This window comes from Hemicordylus capensis, chromosome 2, assembly GCF_027244095.1.
Source record: "Hemicordylus capensis ecotype Gifberg chromosome 2, rHemCap1.1.pri, whole genome shotgun sequence".
Classification (NCBI taxonomy): domain Eukaryota; kingdom Metazoa; phylum Chordata; class Lepidosauria; order Squamata; family Cordylidae; genus Hemicordylus; species Hemicordylus capensis.
This window is the reverse complement of record NC_069658.1, coordinates 258,823,544-258,844,616: the sequence shown is the minus strand read 5'-3', so window position 1 is coordinate 258,844,616 and position 21,073 is coordinate 258,823,544. Positions and strand designations below refer to the sequence as shown.

The window sequence follows — 21,073 nt, the reverse complement described above, 5'->3', positions numbered from 1 at the left end:
TGCATCAGCCAAATCTGTGGCTGATCAGAGTTATTTCTATCTATTTTCAAATCTGTAAACTTCCTGTTTCCATACATATATATCCCATCTCTATTGCCATTTTGAAGTATTTTCCACTGCTGTCATTTAGGAACATGGGAACATAGGAAGCTGCCATATACTGAGTCAGACCATTGGTACATCTAGCTCAGTATTGTTGTAAAGTTGGGGTAACTGCCAGGTACCCCTAAATTCAGATCACAGTACTTGGTTAAGCAGTCCCCAAGAGAAATGACAGCCATAGACTTAATGGTCCAAATAAATATATATTTTATTGATTATAATGAAGAAGCATGTGAGTATATATGAGTATTCTCACATTACATAGAACACACTAGATGTTAACTGTGTCTAGGAACTAAAACCTAACCTTTATTGTACTAGTGTGGATTCTCTAATATGTATGTAATCAGCTAGGTAATGAATAACTAAACAGTTAACTAAGCATTTGGCTAACAAAATGTATCCCAAGACGAAGTCCTATTGAGAATAGAGGAAGAAAGAAGCAAGGAAATAAGATTAAGAGATGTAACCAAGGCTCAAAAATAATCAGTGTCAGAGAAGGGATATGGGGGAAAGTGGGGTGAGATGAACCCACACCTCAACCCAGAAAACAAGAGACCATAACAACTGAAGCAAAGAAACGGTGACAAGGACTAGGTGCAAAACAATGTCAGAAAAGAAAGGACAATGATAAGGATTAGGTGAAAAGCAGAGGCAGAGGCCAAGGAAATCTAGCAGGTTCCTAGTTAGGAGATAGGTCTAGGCTATGTAGATGAAGCAGATTGAGAGTACTTCCTAATCAGAGTTAATTATTAATCAACACTAATTCCTATAACAGATGGGGGAAGTTAGCCAAAAGGTGGGGGAAATCAACCAAGGCTGATGAGCAATCTGTGTCAGAGAAGAGACAAGGGAAATAAAGAGGGAGAGCTGAGGCTACAACCAAGACACAGGGAGCAGAAAAAGCAAGAGAAGCAGATAGACTGGGTCAATTAAGGAAACAGTGAGAGGTTGCAGGGGGAAGACAGACAGACAGACCTGTTAGGAATCACACCACTCATCTTTCCACTGTTAGGAAAGATTGGGGAGAAATGAATCTGGAGCGGAGGACTGCTGAGCGTACCTCCCTGCTGGATATGACCAGAAGTTGCTGACGTGCCTGTGCGCACCGGCACGGGTGTGCGTGAGTGACGTGTGCGTGCCTGTGCTGATGCATGCAGGTGCATCAGCAACTTCTGGTCATATCCAGAAGACGAGGGCAACAGGGCGGCAGGGAGGTATGATGCCACCTCGATGGGCTGTTAAAAAAACCCGACGCCAGTGGGGGAAAAGCGGTGGGAGGCGTAAATGCACCCTCCCCCTGCTCTTAAACTGTTCCCCACCACCTTCGAAACAGTTCCGTGCACATCCCTAGCTTAAAACTGAGAAAGACACAGGATCGGAATCCCTCCCATGATACCTGGTTGAAATCTACCTACCGTATGGCTGGGCAGTGAAAGTCCAAAAGTGTATAAACTGCCTCCTGAGGCAGGCCTTTGGATTGAGTGTTCCCATGGAGACAGGGGCGTAGCTAGCAGAGAGGGGGCCGTGTTCATACCTCTCTCTGGCGCGCCCCCCCCAGTGAGGGAGATAATGAAAAAAGTAGGGAGGGGTGGAGCTGGGGGCTGGGTTCTTTGAACCCTTTCGCTCAATTATAGCTACTCCCTTGCACACGAGGGAAGGAAGGGGAAGGAAAACAGCCCTGCTGTCTCTTCTGCTCCTGCACTGCTGGCTAGGACAACTTTCATCCTCCGCCAACTGCGCACCCTCCTCCTCCTCCTGCTGTCCCCACTAGACCCTCACTCCTTCCCCGTCTCCTGGAAGGTAAGCTGGCAACCTCCATTCTGGGCAAGGGGACGCACAGCTCCATGGCCAGCGGGGAGGCTGGGCCAGGGCACTTGCCACGGGTGGGCTGCAGACAGCCCACAGGTCCATCCAGGGCTGGATTAAGCTAGTGCGGGGCCTGTAGCATATGTTATAAAGGGGCCCTAAATTTAAAAAATGCACATAAATATTAAAACGTAAATTATTTACGACTTGCCAAATAAAATAATTCAATTTTTTCATTTGCTATCATAGTCGGCTTTCTTTTTTAAAGCCCACTCCTTGGCTTTTTCAGGAGAACCAACCCTCCCTAAAACAACTGACTTGAAGTAATGCCTATTTATTTCGCTCCAACCTTTCCCAAATTGATGTTTTGGAGACAATAACCTTACCGACTCCAGCCTGGAATCCCCTCCAGCCTATTGGTGTCAAGATGGTTGTTTCCCCCTCACAAGATCCTATGAGAGTTAGAACCTCTCCCTTCGCCTCTTGGTTTTCTGCAAATCTCCATGAATCTCCTTGTTCCGCCACACCCATTTTTGTCCTTATAGAGACATTTCATAGAGAATTTGGACCAGGGAAGGAACAGCCTGAAAGGATACTTATTGCTAGCATCTCCCGCCAGTCTGAGCCCCCCATCGTTTATATGCAGCTTGAGCGTGGTGAGCAGCGCTGCTAGAGCTCCTACGAGCTGCTGCTACTGTCCATACCAGACGGAGCTGGGAAACTCCAAAGGGGCCAGGAGAGGGAGGAGGGGAGTCACGCAGCACCTCCTTAGGAGCTAGGCGTGTTTGCTTGCTGCGAGAGAATATGACCCCAAGGCAGCAAAAGTCAGGCTCCGAAAGAGGGCACGGAATTTCCTTCCCGGAGGTGTTTGGCTGACAAAGCCATCAAGATGCTAAAAAGAGAAGGGGATGAGATGCAAGCCAGGATTTCACTGCAGAGGGAGGCTGGGCGGCACGTGCACAAAAAGTGCGTACAAGCGGCGGCAACCTGCTCCGTGTTTGCTGCTGCCGAGCAGAACTTCCCACCTCGCACCACTCAGCCGCACTCAAATTACAGGGCAGACTGAAAAAGCAGTCCCGGTGCATATAGCTAAACACCCAGTTCCCCCACTACGCTCCACACTGTCAGGCAGACAAACGCCCTGCTCTTGGCCGTTTGATCCGCTGCCGCCCCCCCTTCCCCCCCCCCGTTCCTTTCTTTCTTAGTTCCTTCAAAAAGGGAAACGTTTGCATCTCTGTTGCAACAGCAACAGACTTTTGGCAGAGGCAGGCAGCGAGGAAAGCGACACCAACCAAGTAGAGAGCAGAAAGAAGAAGGGGCAGTTCAAGCTGGGCGTGTGGGGCCCTCAGAAAAGCAGGGCCATAGTAAATGCTACATTTGCTACTACGTTAATCCAGCTCTGGGTCCATGGGTGCTCCTAGCAACTTGCATTTGTGTACGGAATAGCTGCGCAAAGCAAAGACGCAAAACGTTTTGCAGCCCAGGGAAGCAAGAGCAGCTGAGAGAAGAAGTGATGCTTGCTCTAACATCTGCCACATAAGCTAAAATCCAAAAGCCCTAGTGTTCAGGCATGATGTTGTACTTGCATGCATGTGTCTCTGTACACATGTGCATGTGTTTGTGTGAATGACTGTACATGAGTTCACTTTCAAAGTTAACCTGGATACGGAAGGTCCATCAGATCCAGATCCAGCAGCTCCAAACCAATGCCAGTTGTGCAACATGCAATCAGGAGGAGAGTGCACCCCCCCCTTCACTGGAGGGCATTTTGACATGCTGTCCAGGCATCTCTTTGTTTATTGTTCAAATTATAAACCACCTTTCATAAAACCTATCCTGAGTCGGTTTACAAAAGTTAATATAATAAAAGTCCATAAAATCACATTAAAATCAATTGAAACCATAAAAACATAACCCCCAAAAAAACAACAGCCATGAAAAACAAAATTGGAGTGGCTGGAAAGGAGAGACTAGCAACTCCTAAGGGGTAAAAGCCTGAACAAAAAAAGAGTTTTCAGGTTTTTAAAAAGCAGCTACAAACACCCAAGAACAGACACCCTCTGGGAGAGCATTCCAGAGCAGGCGGAACAATAGAGAAGGCCCCATCTCACTTGCGGTGCCTCCCTTAGTGTTGGGACATGGAGCAAACAAAGCCCCTGCCTCCAATGACCTTGTTGGATGGGCAGAAACCAGGGGCGTATCTAGGGGTAGGGCAGGCAGGGCACGTGCCCCGGGCGCCACTTGAAGGGGGGCGCCATTTTGTAAAATTAATTTTTTAAAAAAATGGCTGCCAAAAACAAAATGGCCACCGTGCATGCTCAAATGGCCTCTGTGAGGCTCTAGGTCATGCCAGGCTTTGCAGAGAACATTTGAGCATGCACGGTGGCCATTTTGTTTTCAGTGGCCTTTTAAAAAAAAAAGATTATTTTAAAAAATGGCCACTGCACATGCTCAAATGGTCCCTGCGAGGCCCTAGAGGCCAGCGGGGTGAGGGGGAATCTTTGCAAACCCCCCAGCCTTTAGGAAGCCCCCCAAAGGGGCTACGGGTAAAAATAATAATAATAATAATATAATATAAGACACTGTATACATATTCAGATTGGCACTATGTACAGAGAATCAGGGCTTGTGAATACTGAGCTGACGCTTAAGAGCTAGGATTGTATTCATTTGCTCTTACTTTGCTTCTTGTGATAAGTGAGTTAAATGTGATGTCTTGCTAATATGGCTATTAATGGTGAGTTTGTCTTTGAATCAGTGTGAACCCTTAATATTAAGGCCCACTGGGAGTTTCTTGCTCTCTTTCTCTCATTTTAACTGTCTTTCTGAAAGACTAGAAAGACTAGTTTGCCCTAGGCGCTATTTTCCCTAGATACGCCTCTGGCAGAAACCCTGGGGAGCCGTTGGTCCTTCAGATATCCAAGGCCCAAACTGTTAAGGGCTTTAAAGGTCAAAAACAGAATCTTGAATTGGATACAGAAACAGATTGGCAGCCACTTTTCAACTTGAGTCCAGCCAACACCCCTTGCTTAGTCCACAGTGAACAATTTCCTCCTTACATGGTTCATGCTGCTCACATGAGTAACTTGTGACAGTTATGAAACCGTCTGGATCTGTAAATCTCTTGAAAAAAGCTGCACAGCCTGCTGATTTTAACACGGGTCTTTTCCACATGGAACCTTGCCAAAACTTTGACTTGCGTAAACCTTGCGTAGACCTTGCATAGACCTTGCTTTGTGTAAACCTTGCCTTGTGTAAATCTCGCGTAAACTTGTGTAAGCCTTGCGTAAACTGGGTGCCCTGGATATCTGGCACGCCTCACTGCCCCCTCCAAGTATTCCTGTTGGGAGTATGAAGGGGTCAGGGTCTGGAGGTATGCATTGGACTAGAGCAGAAGAGGCAATGGGGAGAAGGTGCTCCATCTGCCCCTCCCCTTTCCATTATGGCACTCATGGAAGAGAAGGTAGGGTTCCTGAGCTGTGAGCCCTCTTGGGGTGGCATCCCTGGCTCTGGTAGCACAGCAGTCTGTGCCCAGCAGCAACACACACTACTGGGCTAAATGAGGAACCAGAGGTGCTGGTGGAGGTGGGGAAGTTAAAAAAAAACAAACCCTAGGAAAATTGTACGGTGGCAAAAGAAAAAACTGAACTAGAGGGCGCTATGGAGGAGGCAGAATAAATTAAAACACACGGGGGTTTTGCCCACACAAAACAAATACTAATGCATTGGGTGGAGCCCCAGATCTCTTCTGCACTTAGCAACAAACCTGCTACAAACTATCCCAGCTTTTCCTGGTGTCTGGACTAAGTTGTGGGACAGTTCAGTGGGCCTGTTAAGTTGTGGGCCTGTTAAGTTGTGGGCCTCTTCAGTGGCCCTCCTCCAGTTGCCCCTGCCAAACAAGGTGAGGTGGGTGGCTACCAGGGAGAGGGCCTTTTCGGTGGTTGCACCCCATTTATGGAATGGCCTCCCCAGTGAGATTCACCTGGCTTCATCACTTTGTTCTTTTAGATGCCAGGTGAAGACCTTTTTGTTTACCCAGACCTTTTAAATTCTGGTTTTCAAATTTGATCTGATTTTTAACTAATTTTAAAATGAGTTTTTTAGCTACTTTGTATTTTATTTTGTATTTCTTTTCTACTTTTTTGTCTGTTATGATTTAATCTGTTTTGCATTTTTATTGCATGTTTCAATCCTCTGTTGTGAGCTGCCCGGAGAACAGAGAGTAGCTAACAAATAAAGTTGTTATTATTCATTATAACCGATACTATTACTATAATTTCATCTCCTTTAACATGCATGAGGCATTTGGGGAAGAATTGCACCAAAAGTGTGGTGCCTTGTCTGTTTCTGTCCCTAGGCTTTTTCCCTGTTAAAGTAAGAGCCTCCCCATTTCTAATAGCTTTCAAAAAGACTCTTAAGACACATTTCGTAATGAACCCCACCGCCCATCAGGAAAGGTCTGTCTGCATTTGCCACCGGCGAATGGGGTGGCTACTCAGGGATGGGCCTTCTCCGTTGCTGCCCCGAGGCTTTGGAATGCACTCCCTAGTGTAATAAGAGCCTCCCCATATCTGACATCCTTTAAAAAGTCCTTAAAGACACATTTCTTCACCCAGGCTTTTAACTGATATTGTTTTGATTGTTTTGAATGTTGTTTTTAGAATATTGTTTTAAATTTTTTAAATTGTGTTTTACATTTCTTGCTTTTAAATTTTTGTTTTGTTTTGCTTTTGTTCTTAATTAATGTTTTACTTTTTAATCTTGTTGTAAACCGCCCAGAGACATAAGTTTTGGGCGGTGTAAAAATATGATAAATAAATAAAATAAATAAATAAATTTATGCATCCAAAGTTTGAACTAGATTTGTAATGCTGTGGATTTGTTGTAAACTGTGTTGATTTTATGTTATATTTATGTTATATTTGTTATAAACTGCCCAAATATGTGAGTTAGGGACGGTATACTAAAATAATAATAAATAACTGTTTGTGGCTGAATTGCTCCACCTAATTAGAGTTCTTTAAGAATGCACTGCGTTTAAATGAAAATAGAATGCTTTTTAAAAATATCTTATTTTCTATATGTATTATTTTCCTACTTTTATATCTACATGTTCTTACCTCAAGAAGCAGATACCCTCTAAGTCGCTGTGGAGCTCTGGAGCATCTGAAATGGCCTCTGTCCTGGAAGTGTCCAGTATTGCTGAAGATCTGCTTTGCCCCATCTGCCTCTCCATCTTCCAGGACCCCCACATGCTGGCCTGTGGACACAATTTCTGCCTGTCTTGCTTGGAGAGCTGTGTTGTCCCCAAGGGGCAGCATCAAGGGACATGCCCGCAATGCCGAGATCCCTTTGACCTTCAAGGCGCCACTCGCAACAGACTCCTGACCAGCCTGGCAGAGAAGGCCCGGCTGCTCAGGCTGGAGGAGGGGTCCCAGTCTGGCAGGGCTGGGAGCTGGTATTTTTGTGAGGAGCATGAGGAGCCGCTCAAGCTCTTCTGCAGCCAGGATGAGGCCCCTGTCTGTGTGATCTGCCGGGACCTGCCTCAGCATCAGGGCCATAGCTTTTTGCCGATCAAGAACGCTGTGAAACGTTATCAGGTAGGAGACACTCAAGAGTCCTCTGGGAATCGGACTGGAAGCTTATGGAATGCACTGAAGGCTGAGTGCTGGGACTCATGAGATTGTAGGATGAGGGCCAGTGCATTCCTGGGACTGGGTGCTGGATCTCACCGTAGATGCTAATTGGCCCCAGTCCCCATGCAGACCGTTTGCTGTTTCCGGTTTCAGACTGGCCACTGCTGTTTGGGTGAGGTGGGAACCAGTGCCGGGAAAATAGGATTTGTGCCCTAGAGGTCTGTGTAGAGTAGAACAAATTCCAAATCTGGGACATGCTGCAGTGCTCAAATTATAACAGCAAAGATTGGGGAACCTTGAGGAAACTTGAGGAAACCTTCAAGTCACACCCCCGTCTCTCCTCAGTTTGGGCCTAATCCTGGCCACCTTCTGAACACTAACCTCCTAAAAACATTAGGTAAGAGAGCATACCTGCCAACATATCCCTATTTTCCCATTCAGGTGAATGGGAAAATTGGAACATGTTGATGGGTATGAGAGAGCAGAAGCTTCTCTGACTACCCCTTCTCTGTAGTTTGAGCACTGACTGCTTCTCAGATGCAGTTTTCAGTTTGACATCGGAAGCTCCATGCCAAATACTGGATACAAAACCTAATGGAAAACAACCAAGTTGTTTTCAGGAAGATCTTGTTAGAGGTTGTTGATTTTTACCCACAATAGGTAAAACAGCAGAGCACTAAGGAATGAGCACACACTCCAGTTACAGAGTAGGTAGCAGAGGATAGGGGTGTGCACGGATCAGTTCGGAGGCCATTCTACTGGCCTCCGAACTGGTCTGGAGAAGAGGTGGTTTTGGTTCGGGAGGGTTAGGGTGGGGGGTTCCATTAAGGGCGGGGGGGGCTTTACTTACCCCTCCCGCCCTTTCCCGCGTTGGCGCCGTAAATATTGTAAGAAATCCGGGCGGCAGGATCCCTCGCCGCCCGCTTCTATTACCGATTATGGCTCTGCTCCTCGGAATTTTAAACATCGGGGGGCGGCAGGGTGCTTCCCTGCCGCCCCCTCGAAGCCCCCTGCTGCCGCTGAAGCCCCTTTAAATCTCGCCCGGACCGGAGATTCCGGCGGAGAAACCGCGCTCGGGCGGGCGGCAGCGAGACGTACGTCCGCCCGCCCGCTCCCTGCCTTGCCGAGTGCAAAGTGCAGGGAGCCTTCTGCGCACGCGCGAAGAAGGCTTCCTAGTTCCTTCTTCACGGGTGCGCAGAAGGCTCCCTGCACTTTGCACTCGGCAAGGCAGGGAGCGGGCGGGCGGGCGGACGTCTCGCTGCCGCCCGCCCGAGCGCGGTTTCTCCGCCGGAATCTCCGGTCCGGGCGAGATTTGAAGGGGCTTCAGCGGCAGCAGGGGACTTCGAGGGGGCGGCAGGGAAGCACCCTGCCGCCCCCCGATGTTTAAAATTCCGAGGAGCAGAGCCATAATCGGTAATAGAAGCGGGCGGCGAGGGATCCTGCCGCCCGGATTTCTTACAATATTTATGGCGCCAACGCGGGAAAGGGCGGGAGGGGTAAGTAAAGCCCCCACCCCGCCCTTAATGGAACCCCCCACCCCAGCACCGAACCGCAGCTCCGCGGTCCGGTGCACATGACTAGCAGAGGATGGTTGGATATTGCAGCTATTTAGAGAAAACACATGGAGATCCTTGTATGACTAAACACTAAACATTTATTGGTTAAATACACTTAGATAGGAAAGACCTATATCTAATCTAAAGGACTACATAGTGGATAGGTAAGGAGAGAGAGAGAGATGTTTCCATCTGCTCTCTAGGAGGAAAGGAAGGATTGTGTGACTCAGCACAGGAAGTGCTGCAGAGTCAGTCCAGGGGTCATAGAGTAGGGACAGATAGGGAGACACTGACTCACTGTCTCTACACCCAGTGCCCCTAGTGGTCATTAGGACAGTTGGTGCAAAAGGTCGATGCACTGGAAGTTCATCTCCAACAGATCTTGGGTTTGGCCATATGAAATATCATTATACTACTAACTATAAGTTTCCTGCTAACTGAGCAATGAGGCAAATTTCAAAGTGGTGATTCTTTTATATTTGCCAGGAGGAAAGCAACTGGCCCTAACCAACCCCAGCACAGCATCGCTCCAGTGGTTGTTGCTGGTGCCTGCCTTGTATTTCTTTTTGAGGGCTTTCGGGACAGGAGACCATCTTATTTTTCTTTATTTCTCTATATAACCCACTTTGTGAATGTCTTTGTTGAAAAGATGTATATAAATATTGATGATGATGAAGAAGAAGAAGAAGAAGAAGAAGAAGACAACCAAAAGAACACAGTTTAGTCTCCAGGGCCTTAGACAGAAATCCCCACCCACCTCCGCCCCCAGACCTACTAGTTAGTATCCATGTGTTTTTATTACTAAGCAGTCACTGGGAAGGATTCCAATCCATATCCACCGTGGGGGCTGAATTTTCCATATGATTAACCAAACAAATTCTGGACCAAAGGTCCCAAGTTGATGTTGCTGCATCCCATCTGAGCCGAAAAAATCCTGAAGCGGCTTTACCAAATCCCTCTGTAGACATTTTAAGATTGTGCCGTGGAGTTGGTGTGGACTCCTGGCGATCACATTCCATGTGATTTTCGTGGTAGAATACAGGAGGGGTTTACCATTGCCATCTCCCGTGCAGTAGGAGATGATGCCTTTCAGCCCCTCCCTATATCACTGCTGCCCAATATAGGTGACTACAAATGTATTTACTAGGCACAGTCTGGCAAGCACACTGGCGGGGATTTGAACTAGCAGCCTCTTGCACTCTAGGCCTGCTGCTTCCCCACTGCACCAGGAGTGATAAAAGCTCCATTGTGGTGAAACAAAACCAAACCAGGCCCTGAAAATGTGTGAAGCAAAACCAAGCCCTGGAAATGTGAGGGATGTTTGGGTGCCAGTTCTGGATTACAGCAGTCAGTACTGAAGGAAGGTTCACACACAGTGGGTAGAGGTGGATAGGGAAGTAGCTCAGGGCTGTGGTGCTGGGGGAGGAGTTGTTGGGCGAAGTCCTTTTGTCCCATGAGGTTTTCTCAGACTAAATTGCAATGGAAACTGCAAATATTTACCTTACTGGGACAGGTTAATATTTGGACAGGCAGCTCCAATATGCAGAGACGCTCTAACCCCTGGACCTTGGAGACCCAGTCCATGTCCTCCAAATGGCCGGGGGCGGGGCCCTCCGGCAGCCATCCCACACCCGCTGTGCTGAACCTCTGTGGTTTTTTAAAAAAAATTACCTCCATGTTTGTTTGTTTTTAATTACAGCTGCCGCGCAGCCGAGGGGTGGCTGCTGGGGGGGGGGCGGTGAGCCCAGGCCAGCAGTCCTGCTCCCCACCCCCCAGCAGCGATGGTGGCTGGCAGCCACCCCATGGCCGTGTGGTGGTTGCAATTTAAAAAACAACATGGAGGTATTTTTTTTTAAAAAAACCAGGGAGGTTTGGTGCGGAAGGAGGCCCCCCAAAAGTAGGTTTTGGGAGGCCTCACACTGGGGGGGGGGGGGGTTGCAGCGGAGGCGATCTGGGCAGCAAAATTGCCTAGGTGCACCCATGCCAATATGGATATCTTGTCTCCCCCACCACTACCATGACTAGTAGCAGCTTCAATGGGGGAAACTTTGGTCATGAAAAGAACAAACGGTTTTTAAAATCCCTCCCACAGCACCACTGCCTCCACTCCCCTCCCTCCATAGCTGCTTTTAAGCTTAAAAAAATATTGGGCAGGTTAAGAACATAAGAACAGCCCTGCTGGATCAGGCCCAAGGCCCATCTAGTCCAGCATCCTGTTTTGCACAGTGGCCCACCAGATGCCATTGGGAGCCTACAGTCAGGAGTTGAGGGCATGCCCTCTCACCTGCCATTACTCCCCTGCAACTGGTACTCAGAGGCACCCTGCCCTTGAGGCAGAAGTTGGCCTACAGCCCTCCGACTAGTAGCCATTGATAGACCTCTGCTCCATGAAGTCATCCAAACCCCTCTTAAAGCCATCCAGGTTGTTGGCTGTCACCACATCCTGTGGCAGAGAGTTCCACAAGTGGATCACACGTTGTGTGAAAAAGTACTTCCGTTTGTTCGTCCTAGACCTTCTGGCAATCAATTTCATGGAGTGACCCCTGGTTCTAGTGTTGTGTGAGAGGGAAAAGAATCTCTCTCTCTCCACTTTCTCCACACCATGCATGATTTTATAGACCTCTATCATGTCTCCCCGCAGTCGTCTTTTTTCTAAACTAAAAAGCCCCAGGTGTTGTAGTCCTGCCTCATAGGAAAGGTGCTCTAGTCCCCTGATCATCTTGGTTGCCCTTTTCTGTACCTTCTCCAGTTCAACAATGTCCTTTTTAAGATGTGGTGACCAGAACTGTATGCAGTACTCCAAGTGTGGTCGCACCATAGTTTTGTATAAGGGCATTATAATGTTAGCCGTTTTATTTTCAATCCCCTTCCTAATGATCCCTAGCATGGAATTTGCCTTTTTCACAGCTGCCGCACATTGAGTCGACACTTTCAACGAGCTGTCAACCACGACCCCAAGATCCCTCTCCTGGTCAGTCACCGACAGCTCGGATCCCATCAGCATATACTTGAAGTTGGGGGTTTTCATCCCAATGTGCATCACTTTACACTTGCTAACATTGAACTGCATTTGCCATTTTGTCGCCCACTCCCCCAGGTTGGAGAGATCCTTTTGGAGCTGCTCACAATCCGTTTGAGATTTCACTACCCGGAAGAGTTTGGTATCATCTGCAAATTTGGCCACGTCGCTGCTTACCCCTGCTTCTAGATCATTTATGAATACATTAAAAAGCACCGGTCCCAGTACAGATCCCTGGGGGACCCCACTTCTTACTTCCCTCCATTGTGAAAACTCTCCATTTATACCTACCCTCTGTTTCCTGTCTTTCAACCAGTTAGCAATCCACACATGTACTTGTCCCTTTATCCCATGACAGCTAAGTTTCCTCAGGAGCCTTTGATGAGGAACTTTGTCAAAAGCTTTTTGGAAGTCCAGGTAGATAGACTATGTCAACTGGATCACCTTTATCCACATACTTGTTGACACTCTCAAAGAAGTCCAAAAGGTTGGTGAGGCAAGATTTACCTTTGCGGAAGCCATGCTGGCTCACTCCCAGCAGGGCCTGTTCTTCTAGGTGCTTTACAATTTTATCCTTGAGGATGCTTTCCATCAATTTGCCTGGAACGGATGTTAGGCTAACTGGCCTGTAATTTCCCGGATCTCCCCTGGATCCCTTTTTGAAAATCGGTGTTACATTTGCCACTCTCCAGTCCTCTGGTACAGAGCCCGATTTCAGGGATAAGTTAAATATTTTAGCAAGAAGGTCGGCAATTTCACATTTGAGTTCTTTGAGGACTCTTGGATGGATGCCATCCGGCCCTGGTGATTTGTTAGCTTTCAGTTTTCCCAGACAGTTTAGAACATCATCCCTTGTCACTTTATCTGACTCAGCTCTCTAGCCTCCATCCCTAAAAAGCCTGGTTCAGGAACAGGTATATGCTCAGTATCCTCTGCCGTGAAGACAGATGCAAAGAACTCATTCAGTTTCTCTGCAACCTCCGTATCCTCCTTAATAATCCCTTTCACTCCCTCATTGTCTAATGGCCCAACCGCCTCCCTGGCAGGTTTCCTGCTTCTGATGTACTTAAAGAAGTTTTTGTTATTCCCCTTGATACTTTTGGCTAAATGTTCCTCAAACTCTCTTTTTGCCTCCCTTATTGTCACCTTGCATTTCTTTTGCAAGAGTTTGTGTTCTTTTTTGTTCTCTTCGTTTGGACAGGCCTTCCAATTTCGGAAGGAAGTCTTCTTCCCTTTTATGGCTTCCTTGACGGTACCCGTTAGCCATGCTGGCATCCTCCTGGACTTAGTGGTACCTTTCCTCCTTTTGGGTATACAATCTAACTGGGCTTCTAGTATTGTGGTTTTGAGTAAACTCCATGCACTCTGGAGCGAAGTGACTCTCCTGATTTTCCCCCTCAGCTTTTTTTTCACCATACTCCTCATTTTGGAGAAGTTTCCTCTTCTGAAATTCAAAATGTCCGTGTTAGACATCCTTGGTGATTCTCTCCCCGCATGTATGCTGAATTTGATGGCACTGTGGTCACTGTTCCCTAAAGGGTTGATGACACTGACATCACGCACCAGGTCCTGGGTGTCACTCAGAATTAGATCTAAGGTCGCCTTCTCTCTGGTTGGTTCCATGACCATCTGTTCTAGGGCACAGTCATTTAGCGTATCTAGGAATTTGACCTCTTTGTCCTGACTTGAATGTGAATTTACCCAGTCTATGTGTGGGTAGTTGAAATCACCCATTATTACAGCCCTGCCTCTCCTTGACGCCTCCCTGATTTCCTCCTGCAACTCCCAGTCACTGTCATCATTTTGATCCGGAGGGCGATAGCACGTCCCCAGTAGCACGTTTCCTTTCCGACCTTGTATAGTCACCCACAGGGTTTCTGTGGAGGACTCCAGTCCACTTAGGTTTTCTAGCTTATTAGATTCTATCCCTTCTTTAACATACAGTGCTACCCCTCCTCCAAGGCGCCCCTCCCTGTCCTTTCTGTAGAGTTTATACCCAGGGATAACAGTGTCCCACCGGTTCTCACTGTTCCACCATGTTTCTGTTATGCCCACTATGTCTATTTCTGCGTTAGCAACCAAGCACTCCAGCTCACCCATCTTGGTTCGGAGGCTTCTGGCATTGGCTTACAAGCCCCTATACACTGAATCTCTCCCCTGATGTATGCTACTCTTTTGACTCTTTGACCTGCTGGCACAGGCTCCCATCTGCTCTTTATGCGGTTTTGCTCCATCCCCTTCTGTTTTATTTGCATTCTTTGCAGCCTCACACTTTAAAGGATGGCTTTTGCCAAACGGGATACTGCCCAGCTCCCATCGGCTGTTCCCCAAGTGTCATTTTAAAAGCTGCTCTGCAACCTTTTTGATTTTAAGCGCCAGCAGTCTGGTTCCATCTTGGTTCAAGTGCAGCCCATCCCTTTTGTACAGGCCTTGCTTGCCCCAAAATGTGTCCCAGTGCCTAACAAATCTAAACCCCTCCTCCCGGCACCACCGTCTCATCCACGCATTGAAACCCCTCAGCTCTGCCTGTCTCACTGTACTTGCGCGTGGAACAGGTAGCATTTCTGAGAATGCTACCTTGGGGGTCCTGGACTTCAAAATGCTACCTATCAGCCTAAATTTGGCTTCCAGGACCTCCCGACTGCATTTCCCCACATCGTTGGTGCCGACGTGCACCACGACAGCTGTCTCCTCCCCAGCACTGCCTAGGAGCCTGTCTAGACGCTGCGTAATGTCCGCAACCTTCGCACCAGGCAGGCAAGTCACCGTGCGGTCAACACGCGGGTCACAAACCCATCTCTCTATCCCCCTAATGATCGAATCACCAACTACAAGGAGGCCCCCAACCCCCAGAGGAGTATCCCCTGTGCGAGAGGAGATGGGCTCATCATCCACGGAAGGGGTCCCTTCTAAAGGAGCATCTCCCTCTTCCTCAGACTGATGTCCTCCTTGCCCAAGACCTTCACTCTCCCTGACAGCAGAGGAGCTACCGGCCCTGGAGTGGGATGCCTCTATCACATCCCTGAAGGTCTCGTCCACATGCCTCTCTGTCTCTCTGAGCTTCTCCAGATCCGCCACCTTGGTCTCGAGGGAACGGATTTGTTCCCTGAGAGCCAGGAGCAACGTGCACCGAGCACACACCCACGACTTCTGCCCATGGGGCAAATAGTCGTACATGTGGCACTCTGTGCAATACACTGGGAAGTGCCCCTTCCCCTGCTGACCTTCTATCTTCATACTGTTTTAGTTAGCTCTTTACAGTATTTAAGGAGCTTATTGTCCATTTATTAGATAGTTTATTAGGATAGGTCTCAGCTGTAATGGTCAACTATTTAACTGTCCAAACAGCCTTTCCCAAGAATATGAGGGATACGAGGGAGGGATATGTACTTACGTTCTCTTCTCCACCAGGCTCCTTGTGATCGCGATTGCAATCGCGATTTCAGGGGCTCGTTCCAGGCTCCCCCGCACACTTCCCGCTAAACTCCTGCAAAACTCCTACGTCCTGTTCGCTATGTTCTCGGGCCTTCGCCTCATATGTAGAGTAGCCTTCCAACTGTCACACAGGATGAGAGACAAAGGAAAGGAAATGTGGGGCCCCGCCCAGCCCTAGCTGACTCCACGCCCACCAATCAGCAAACAGTGCCTTTAGGGAACCCTAAGAACTCCTAGCCCTCTGATATCTTAACCCTAACAAGGAACCCTAGCAAGGAACCCTAACAAGTAACACTCACAAAGATAGAGAGACTAAGACCTACCCCTTAAAGAGAAACAGCCCCCGCAAAACTCTCCTCTTCTTGTTAGTTTGTTTGAGGGAGAAAAGGCTAGATGCTTAGAAAGGCTTGCTCACCTTCTCAGCTGTGTCTGCTCTTCCCAGAGTAGCCTTCCAACTGGTTCAAGTGATATTCTGTCTGTTCAGCCCACCACATGTGATCAGGATGCATGTGCACCATAAGCATGAACATCCCTCTGCCTGCTCCCAGATCCCACATCCTTCCAAGCTCCCAGCATGAGGTAGCACCTTCATTAATCACGGCGGGGGGCAGGGGGTGTCATCTGAACTGCTTCTCTGGGCTGTAAGTAGAAGAGTGGTTTGGATTTTTTTAAAAAACCCAAACAATTAGGAGGTGTGCAGGGGGATGTGCGCACTCGTGGTGTGCACACATCCTGATTGCTTGTGATACTCTGGGCTGAGTAATTGACCCCTTGAGAGATGCAATCACATATGATTTGACCTAGAGTGTGCAAATGATTATTTGCATGTCTTTTCATTGTGGCAGTCTGATGGGATATGAGACTTCTCCCTGTGGTGTTTTGCAGTTCATTCGCGCATGTGAGTCATCTCCTGATGCTGTAGTTATCAAGTGATGAAGCATGCATAGGCCACCCAGCAGTGATAAAGGCATGCAGTACAGCTTTAAGCACGTGTACTCAGAAGTAAGGCTCACTGTGCTGTTTACTTCATAGTAGGTGTGATCAGGATTTCAGCCTTCATTGGAGTCCTCCCTACAGGGCTACACAGCTTCAGCTCTCCAGCTCTTGGACCACAGCTCCCATCATCCTCAGCCATAGCAGCCAATCGTCAGGGGTGATGGGAGTTGTAGTCCAGTAACAGCTGGAGGGCTGAAGCCGTTCAGAAGGACAGATGGGGTTCTGGTGTATTGGAGCAAGTTGGGTTGAGGAGCCAGTTTTCCTTTTCCTGTGCTAATTTCTTTTATTCTTTTTGTGTGCCCTGATTGATTGATTGATGGTTGGCTGCACAGGATCAGCTGAAAGCCTCCCTGGAGCCCCTGGAGGATGGTGTGAAATGGGCCACAAAAAGTCAATCTCGTCAGCAAGAGGCAATAGAGGAATTGAAGGTAAACAAAAGAGGGAAACTACATGGAGCCTCCGTAGACAGGTGTGGATCTACTGTGGGTATATCCATGTATATATCCAGTATATCTGTGGGTTTGGACTGCAGTGTCATCAGTAGGGATTTGCACGAACCGGTCTGAAGGCCATGCAAGAGGCCTGCGAACCAGTTTGTGCTGGTTCCGGTTTGAAGTTCGATGCTGGCAGGGGGTCTCCCTTTAAGGGCGGGGGGTTGCACTTACCCCTCCCGCCGCTTTCCCCCCACTGGTGCTCCGTTTTTTAAAGTTTTCGGGATGGCAGCATTCCTCCCTGCCGCCCCTGCCCAGAAATACAGGAAGTATGGGCAGCGGGCGTGGCCCATACTTCCTGTATTTCTGGGCAACAATGGGGGCAGGGGCAGCAGGGAGGAATACTGCCGCCCCGAAAACCTTTCTAAAAAATGGAGCAGTGGTGGTGGGAAAGTGGCGGAAGGGGTAAGTGCAACCCCCCATTAAAGGGAGAACCCCACTGGCGTCGAACCACGCCTCTGCAGTTTCATTCACATCACTAGTCATCAGTATACTGCAACCTCATCCAATATGCTGAAGACACCCAGCTCTACCTCTCATTTAAATCTGCTGATGCCAGGAAGGCAGCTGATGTCCTGAACCAGAATCTGGAGGTTGTTCTGAGTTGCATGGGGGCGAGCAATCTGAAACTTACTCCAGATAAGGCAGAGGGGTTTGAGATCAGTAAAACTGGTTATCCGAATAGCGAAGTATATCTGGTCTTGGATGGGGTTGCACTCTCCCTGAAAAGATCAAGTCTGTGGTTTAGGAATTCTCCTGGACTCAGTGCTTCAGCAGTTTCTCTCTTTGCTTAGTTTTAAAAAGAACGTAAAATGCTCCTTTTAAAAGAAGCTTTTGAAGATGGTCTGTGATGATCATCTTGTTTTAAACCTGGCTGCTATTCTACTTTTATCTGTTCTGTCTTTTATTATGTTTTAAGATGATTCACTGTCTTTAATTTTTTTACGTTTTAATTTTTTATCTTGGATTTTATGCTTTTACTGTAAGCTGTCCTGAGCAGCAGTGTGCTGGAGTGGTGGGATATTTGAATTAATTAAATAAATGCCTCTGAATGCCATGTGCTCTGGGCAAACATATTGCTTATATGCCAGAAGGACTCTGCAGCACTGGTGAATATAAACAATAATTCTCCACAAGAATATATTGCTGCCAGTTTGAATGTCACTGTGGACATACAACTGGCAACCTATGATAGCCAGTCCATACAATTATTACTCCTGTAGAGCAGAGCAGCCACCCATGTCACCATTTCAGCACCATCTGCTTTCTCTACTCCTCTGCAGAGCTTAAGTGAACATCTGTGTGGCTGCATCTTCGTAGAGTTTGAGAATCTGCGTGAGGTCCTCAACGAGAGAGAGCAAAGCATGTTGGAAATGGTGAGGCAGATGAAGATGGACAACCAGGTGGAAATGGAAGGGAAGCTGGAGTATTTGAAAGCACATATGTCCTCTCATACTGAGACCATCTCTGGGATTCGAGCTGCACTCGACGAAACCAATGAATTTGCTTTCCTGAAGGTGAGCCACTTGGGGCCAACCCACACATGTCCGGCAATGCATTAGGAGGTGTGCTGAAGAGCAGAAATGCCTGAGGAGGGGAAGCGACTAAGAGGTTGTTCTTACTATCAACCAAAACCGAGCTAAGTAAGCCAAGCCCAGTCCTGGCTGATCATAAGAATCACCAGCAGCTGCACAGCTGCCACCGGCACGTCAGCGGCAAACTCGCCTTCGCAGCCACCCTCTTAAATGAGGTTAAAGAAGCACTTGCTCGCTTGACCCCATTTTGCTGCTTGTCTGCAGTGTCGGGCGCCCACCTGTCGCTACTGGGATACCTGTAATGCACCACACACTCGCACAGTGCATTCTGGGATTTCTGGGGGCTGGGATGAGGCATCCCAGCCTCTGAGCTTCTGTGCTGCTGGTGGCTGCCAGTGATCATCTGGGTGGGCAATCTGCCCGTCCTGGGATCAACGAAGGATTGTCTGTGGGGAAAGTAAGTTTGAGCCGCCTTCTTCCTACCTCCTTCCACTGAACCTTTCTCACTGATCAATTCTGGTTGATCCTAGAAAGGGCTCTGTGGCATCTGGGATTGGGACAGAGTTAGTATTTACCCCCTACACTGTTTTCCCACTGAAAATCCCCCTCCTCCTCTGAAGCTGCTTGTTGCCCCCAGAGTGGCAATTTGCTACAGATGGCGGCTTGCAGAAAAGAGGTTGCCTGAAAAGTAGAGGGAAAGCAGGATAGAAAGTTTAAAAATAACAAAACCATTTTGACCAATTAAAAAAAAAAATGTTCCACATTAACCAGGCAGTGGCTTACATTTCACAGAACCAGCTGTGCACCCAAGAGGGATGTGGCTTCACTGGCTCCAAAGGACTCACCTGCTCTTGGACGCCTCCATTGATGGGATGGGAGGTTCTGTGTGCATCCTAAGTACTGCATCAGAGCAGCTGCAATCTACTCCCAGTTGCAAGTGCTCTGACACAGTGCTTAGGATGCTTGAAGTCTCCCCCACCCTTGGTAGGAGTGTCTATGTGCTGGTGAGTGCCACGAAGCCAGTGAGCCTCCATCCCTCATGGGTGCATGCAGATTATAAGCTAGTAGATTTTAGGAAAATGATAATAATAGCAGTACTTACAAAAATGTTGTTTGGTAGTGGCCATCTTAGAAGAAGCTTTTTCTCCTCCTGCTCTCTTTCTCTCTCACAGAAGAGGGAGTTCTCCTTCTAAGAGTCCGACTATTTTATTTTATTTTATTTTATTTTATTTTATTTTATTTTTACATTTATATCCCACTTTTTCTCCAAGGAGCCTAGAGCAGTGTACTACATACTTAGGTTTCTCCTCACAACAACCCTGTGAAGTAGGTTAGGCTGAGAGAGAAGAGACTGGCCCAGAGTCACCCAGCAAGTGTCATGGCTGAATGGGGATTTGAACTCGGGTCTCCCTGGTCCTAGTCCAGCACTCTAACCACTACACCACGCTGGCCTACATGTAATGGACTACAAAGTCCATTTCATGGGAGTGTGTGAATGCATCTCTCATTGTGTTTTTATTTATCTAAAAACAGCTTTGTGTTTGGAGAGGGTAATTTGGATCAGGTCTGTGGTGCTGCGGAAGAGCTGTGCCGCTGCCGCCCCCCCACCCCACCCCACCACTAATTCCCAAATACAAATCCTACCCCCCTGGAGCTGTGTGGAGGGAAACATACAGATGATGCTATAAGGTTTTTTCTTCCATGGCTGAGAGCTGCTCTGAGAGAAGGAGCTAATTGAATCAAGGCCGCAACAAAAGAGAAAATGGTTAACCACCCATGCCGTTAACTCACCATTTAAAGGAGCTCCAGATGACAGCCCATTCTCCCCTGTGCAATGCCCTGATCTTTCCCAGTGGGATAAAATTAGAGTTGGACTCTTGAATGCTTTGAAAAGAGCACCGGGGTAAGTTACTGTGTCAAGAGGTTCCAGAGATTAACCTTATCTGTTCTCTTCCATTCAGGGAGTCAAGGAACTGATAGGACGGTGAGTATCTGCCTTACCCTCCTTATGGTACACAGACAGCAGCTCTGATTAGAAAAGGCAACTCCACACATGTGAGGACTCGGAGTGTTGGCTGGGAAGCCAAGCTCTGACAGGTTGAACAGACGCAGCAGCCTGCCGCTCCACAGTGCCAGCTGCCCCATCTCCTCCTCCTATATCTTTTTGTTAGGATGTCACGTGTGTGTGTGTGTGTGTGTGTGTGTGTGTAGGGCCAGCTCCAATTTGGAAGGGGCCCTTGACAAACTGCCCTCTGTAGGCCTCCTCCTACCTAGTGGCCCACTCTAAGGTTCATGGTGGGACTTACACTGAAAGCACTAGCCCTAGCTGGACATGTGTACAGATGCCTGTGCACATGTACAGTTTTTTTGTGTGTGACTGTACATATTATTTTCACAAGTTGTTCTAGTAAGAACTAATCTGCCTACTTTCCTTTCACTATCCCTACAACCAGACTAAATTTGGTCCAAATCGGTTAGGCAGTTCACAAGTAGG

The 21,073-nt window shown here is 47.9% G+C and overlaps 2 protein-coding genes across 4 annotated transcripts in view; one reads left to right on the top strand and one right to left on the bottom strand.

Moving 5' to 3' along the window:
• The window catches only part of LOC128342867 (zinc-binding protein A33-like), a 32,129-nt gene extending 29,522 nt beyond the window's left edge, over positions 1–2,607 (bottom strand). For both annotated transcript variants that reach the window (XM_053290912.1, XM_053290915.1), the window contains exon 1: positions 2,298–2,607. The gene's annotated coding sequence lies outside the window, so the exon portion shown is untranslated. The remainder of the gene's footprint in view (positions 1–2,297) is intronic.
• The window catches only part of LOC128342866 (tripartite motif-containing protein 55-like), a 28,672-nt gene continuing 9,285 nt past the window's right edge, over positions 1,687–21,073 (top strand). Inside the window, exons 1-5 of one of the 2 annotated variants that reach the window (XM_053290909.1) lie at positions 1,687–1,905; positions 7,041–7,511; positions 16,886–16,981; positions 18,328–18,561; positions 20,541–20,563. In XM_053290909.1, coding sequence (XP_053146884.1) covers positions 7,083–7,511; positions 16,886–16,981; positions 18,328–18,561; positions 20,541–20,563 — 782 coding nt within the window. In that variant the 5' untranslated portion in view covers positions 1,687–1,905; positions 7,041–7,082. Of the gene's footprint in view, positions 1,906–7,037; positions 7,512–16,885; positions 16,982–18,327; positions 18,562–20,540; positions 20,564–21,073 lie in introns of both variants that reach the window. The other variant, XM_053290910.1, reaches the window with a different exon arrangement.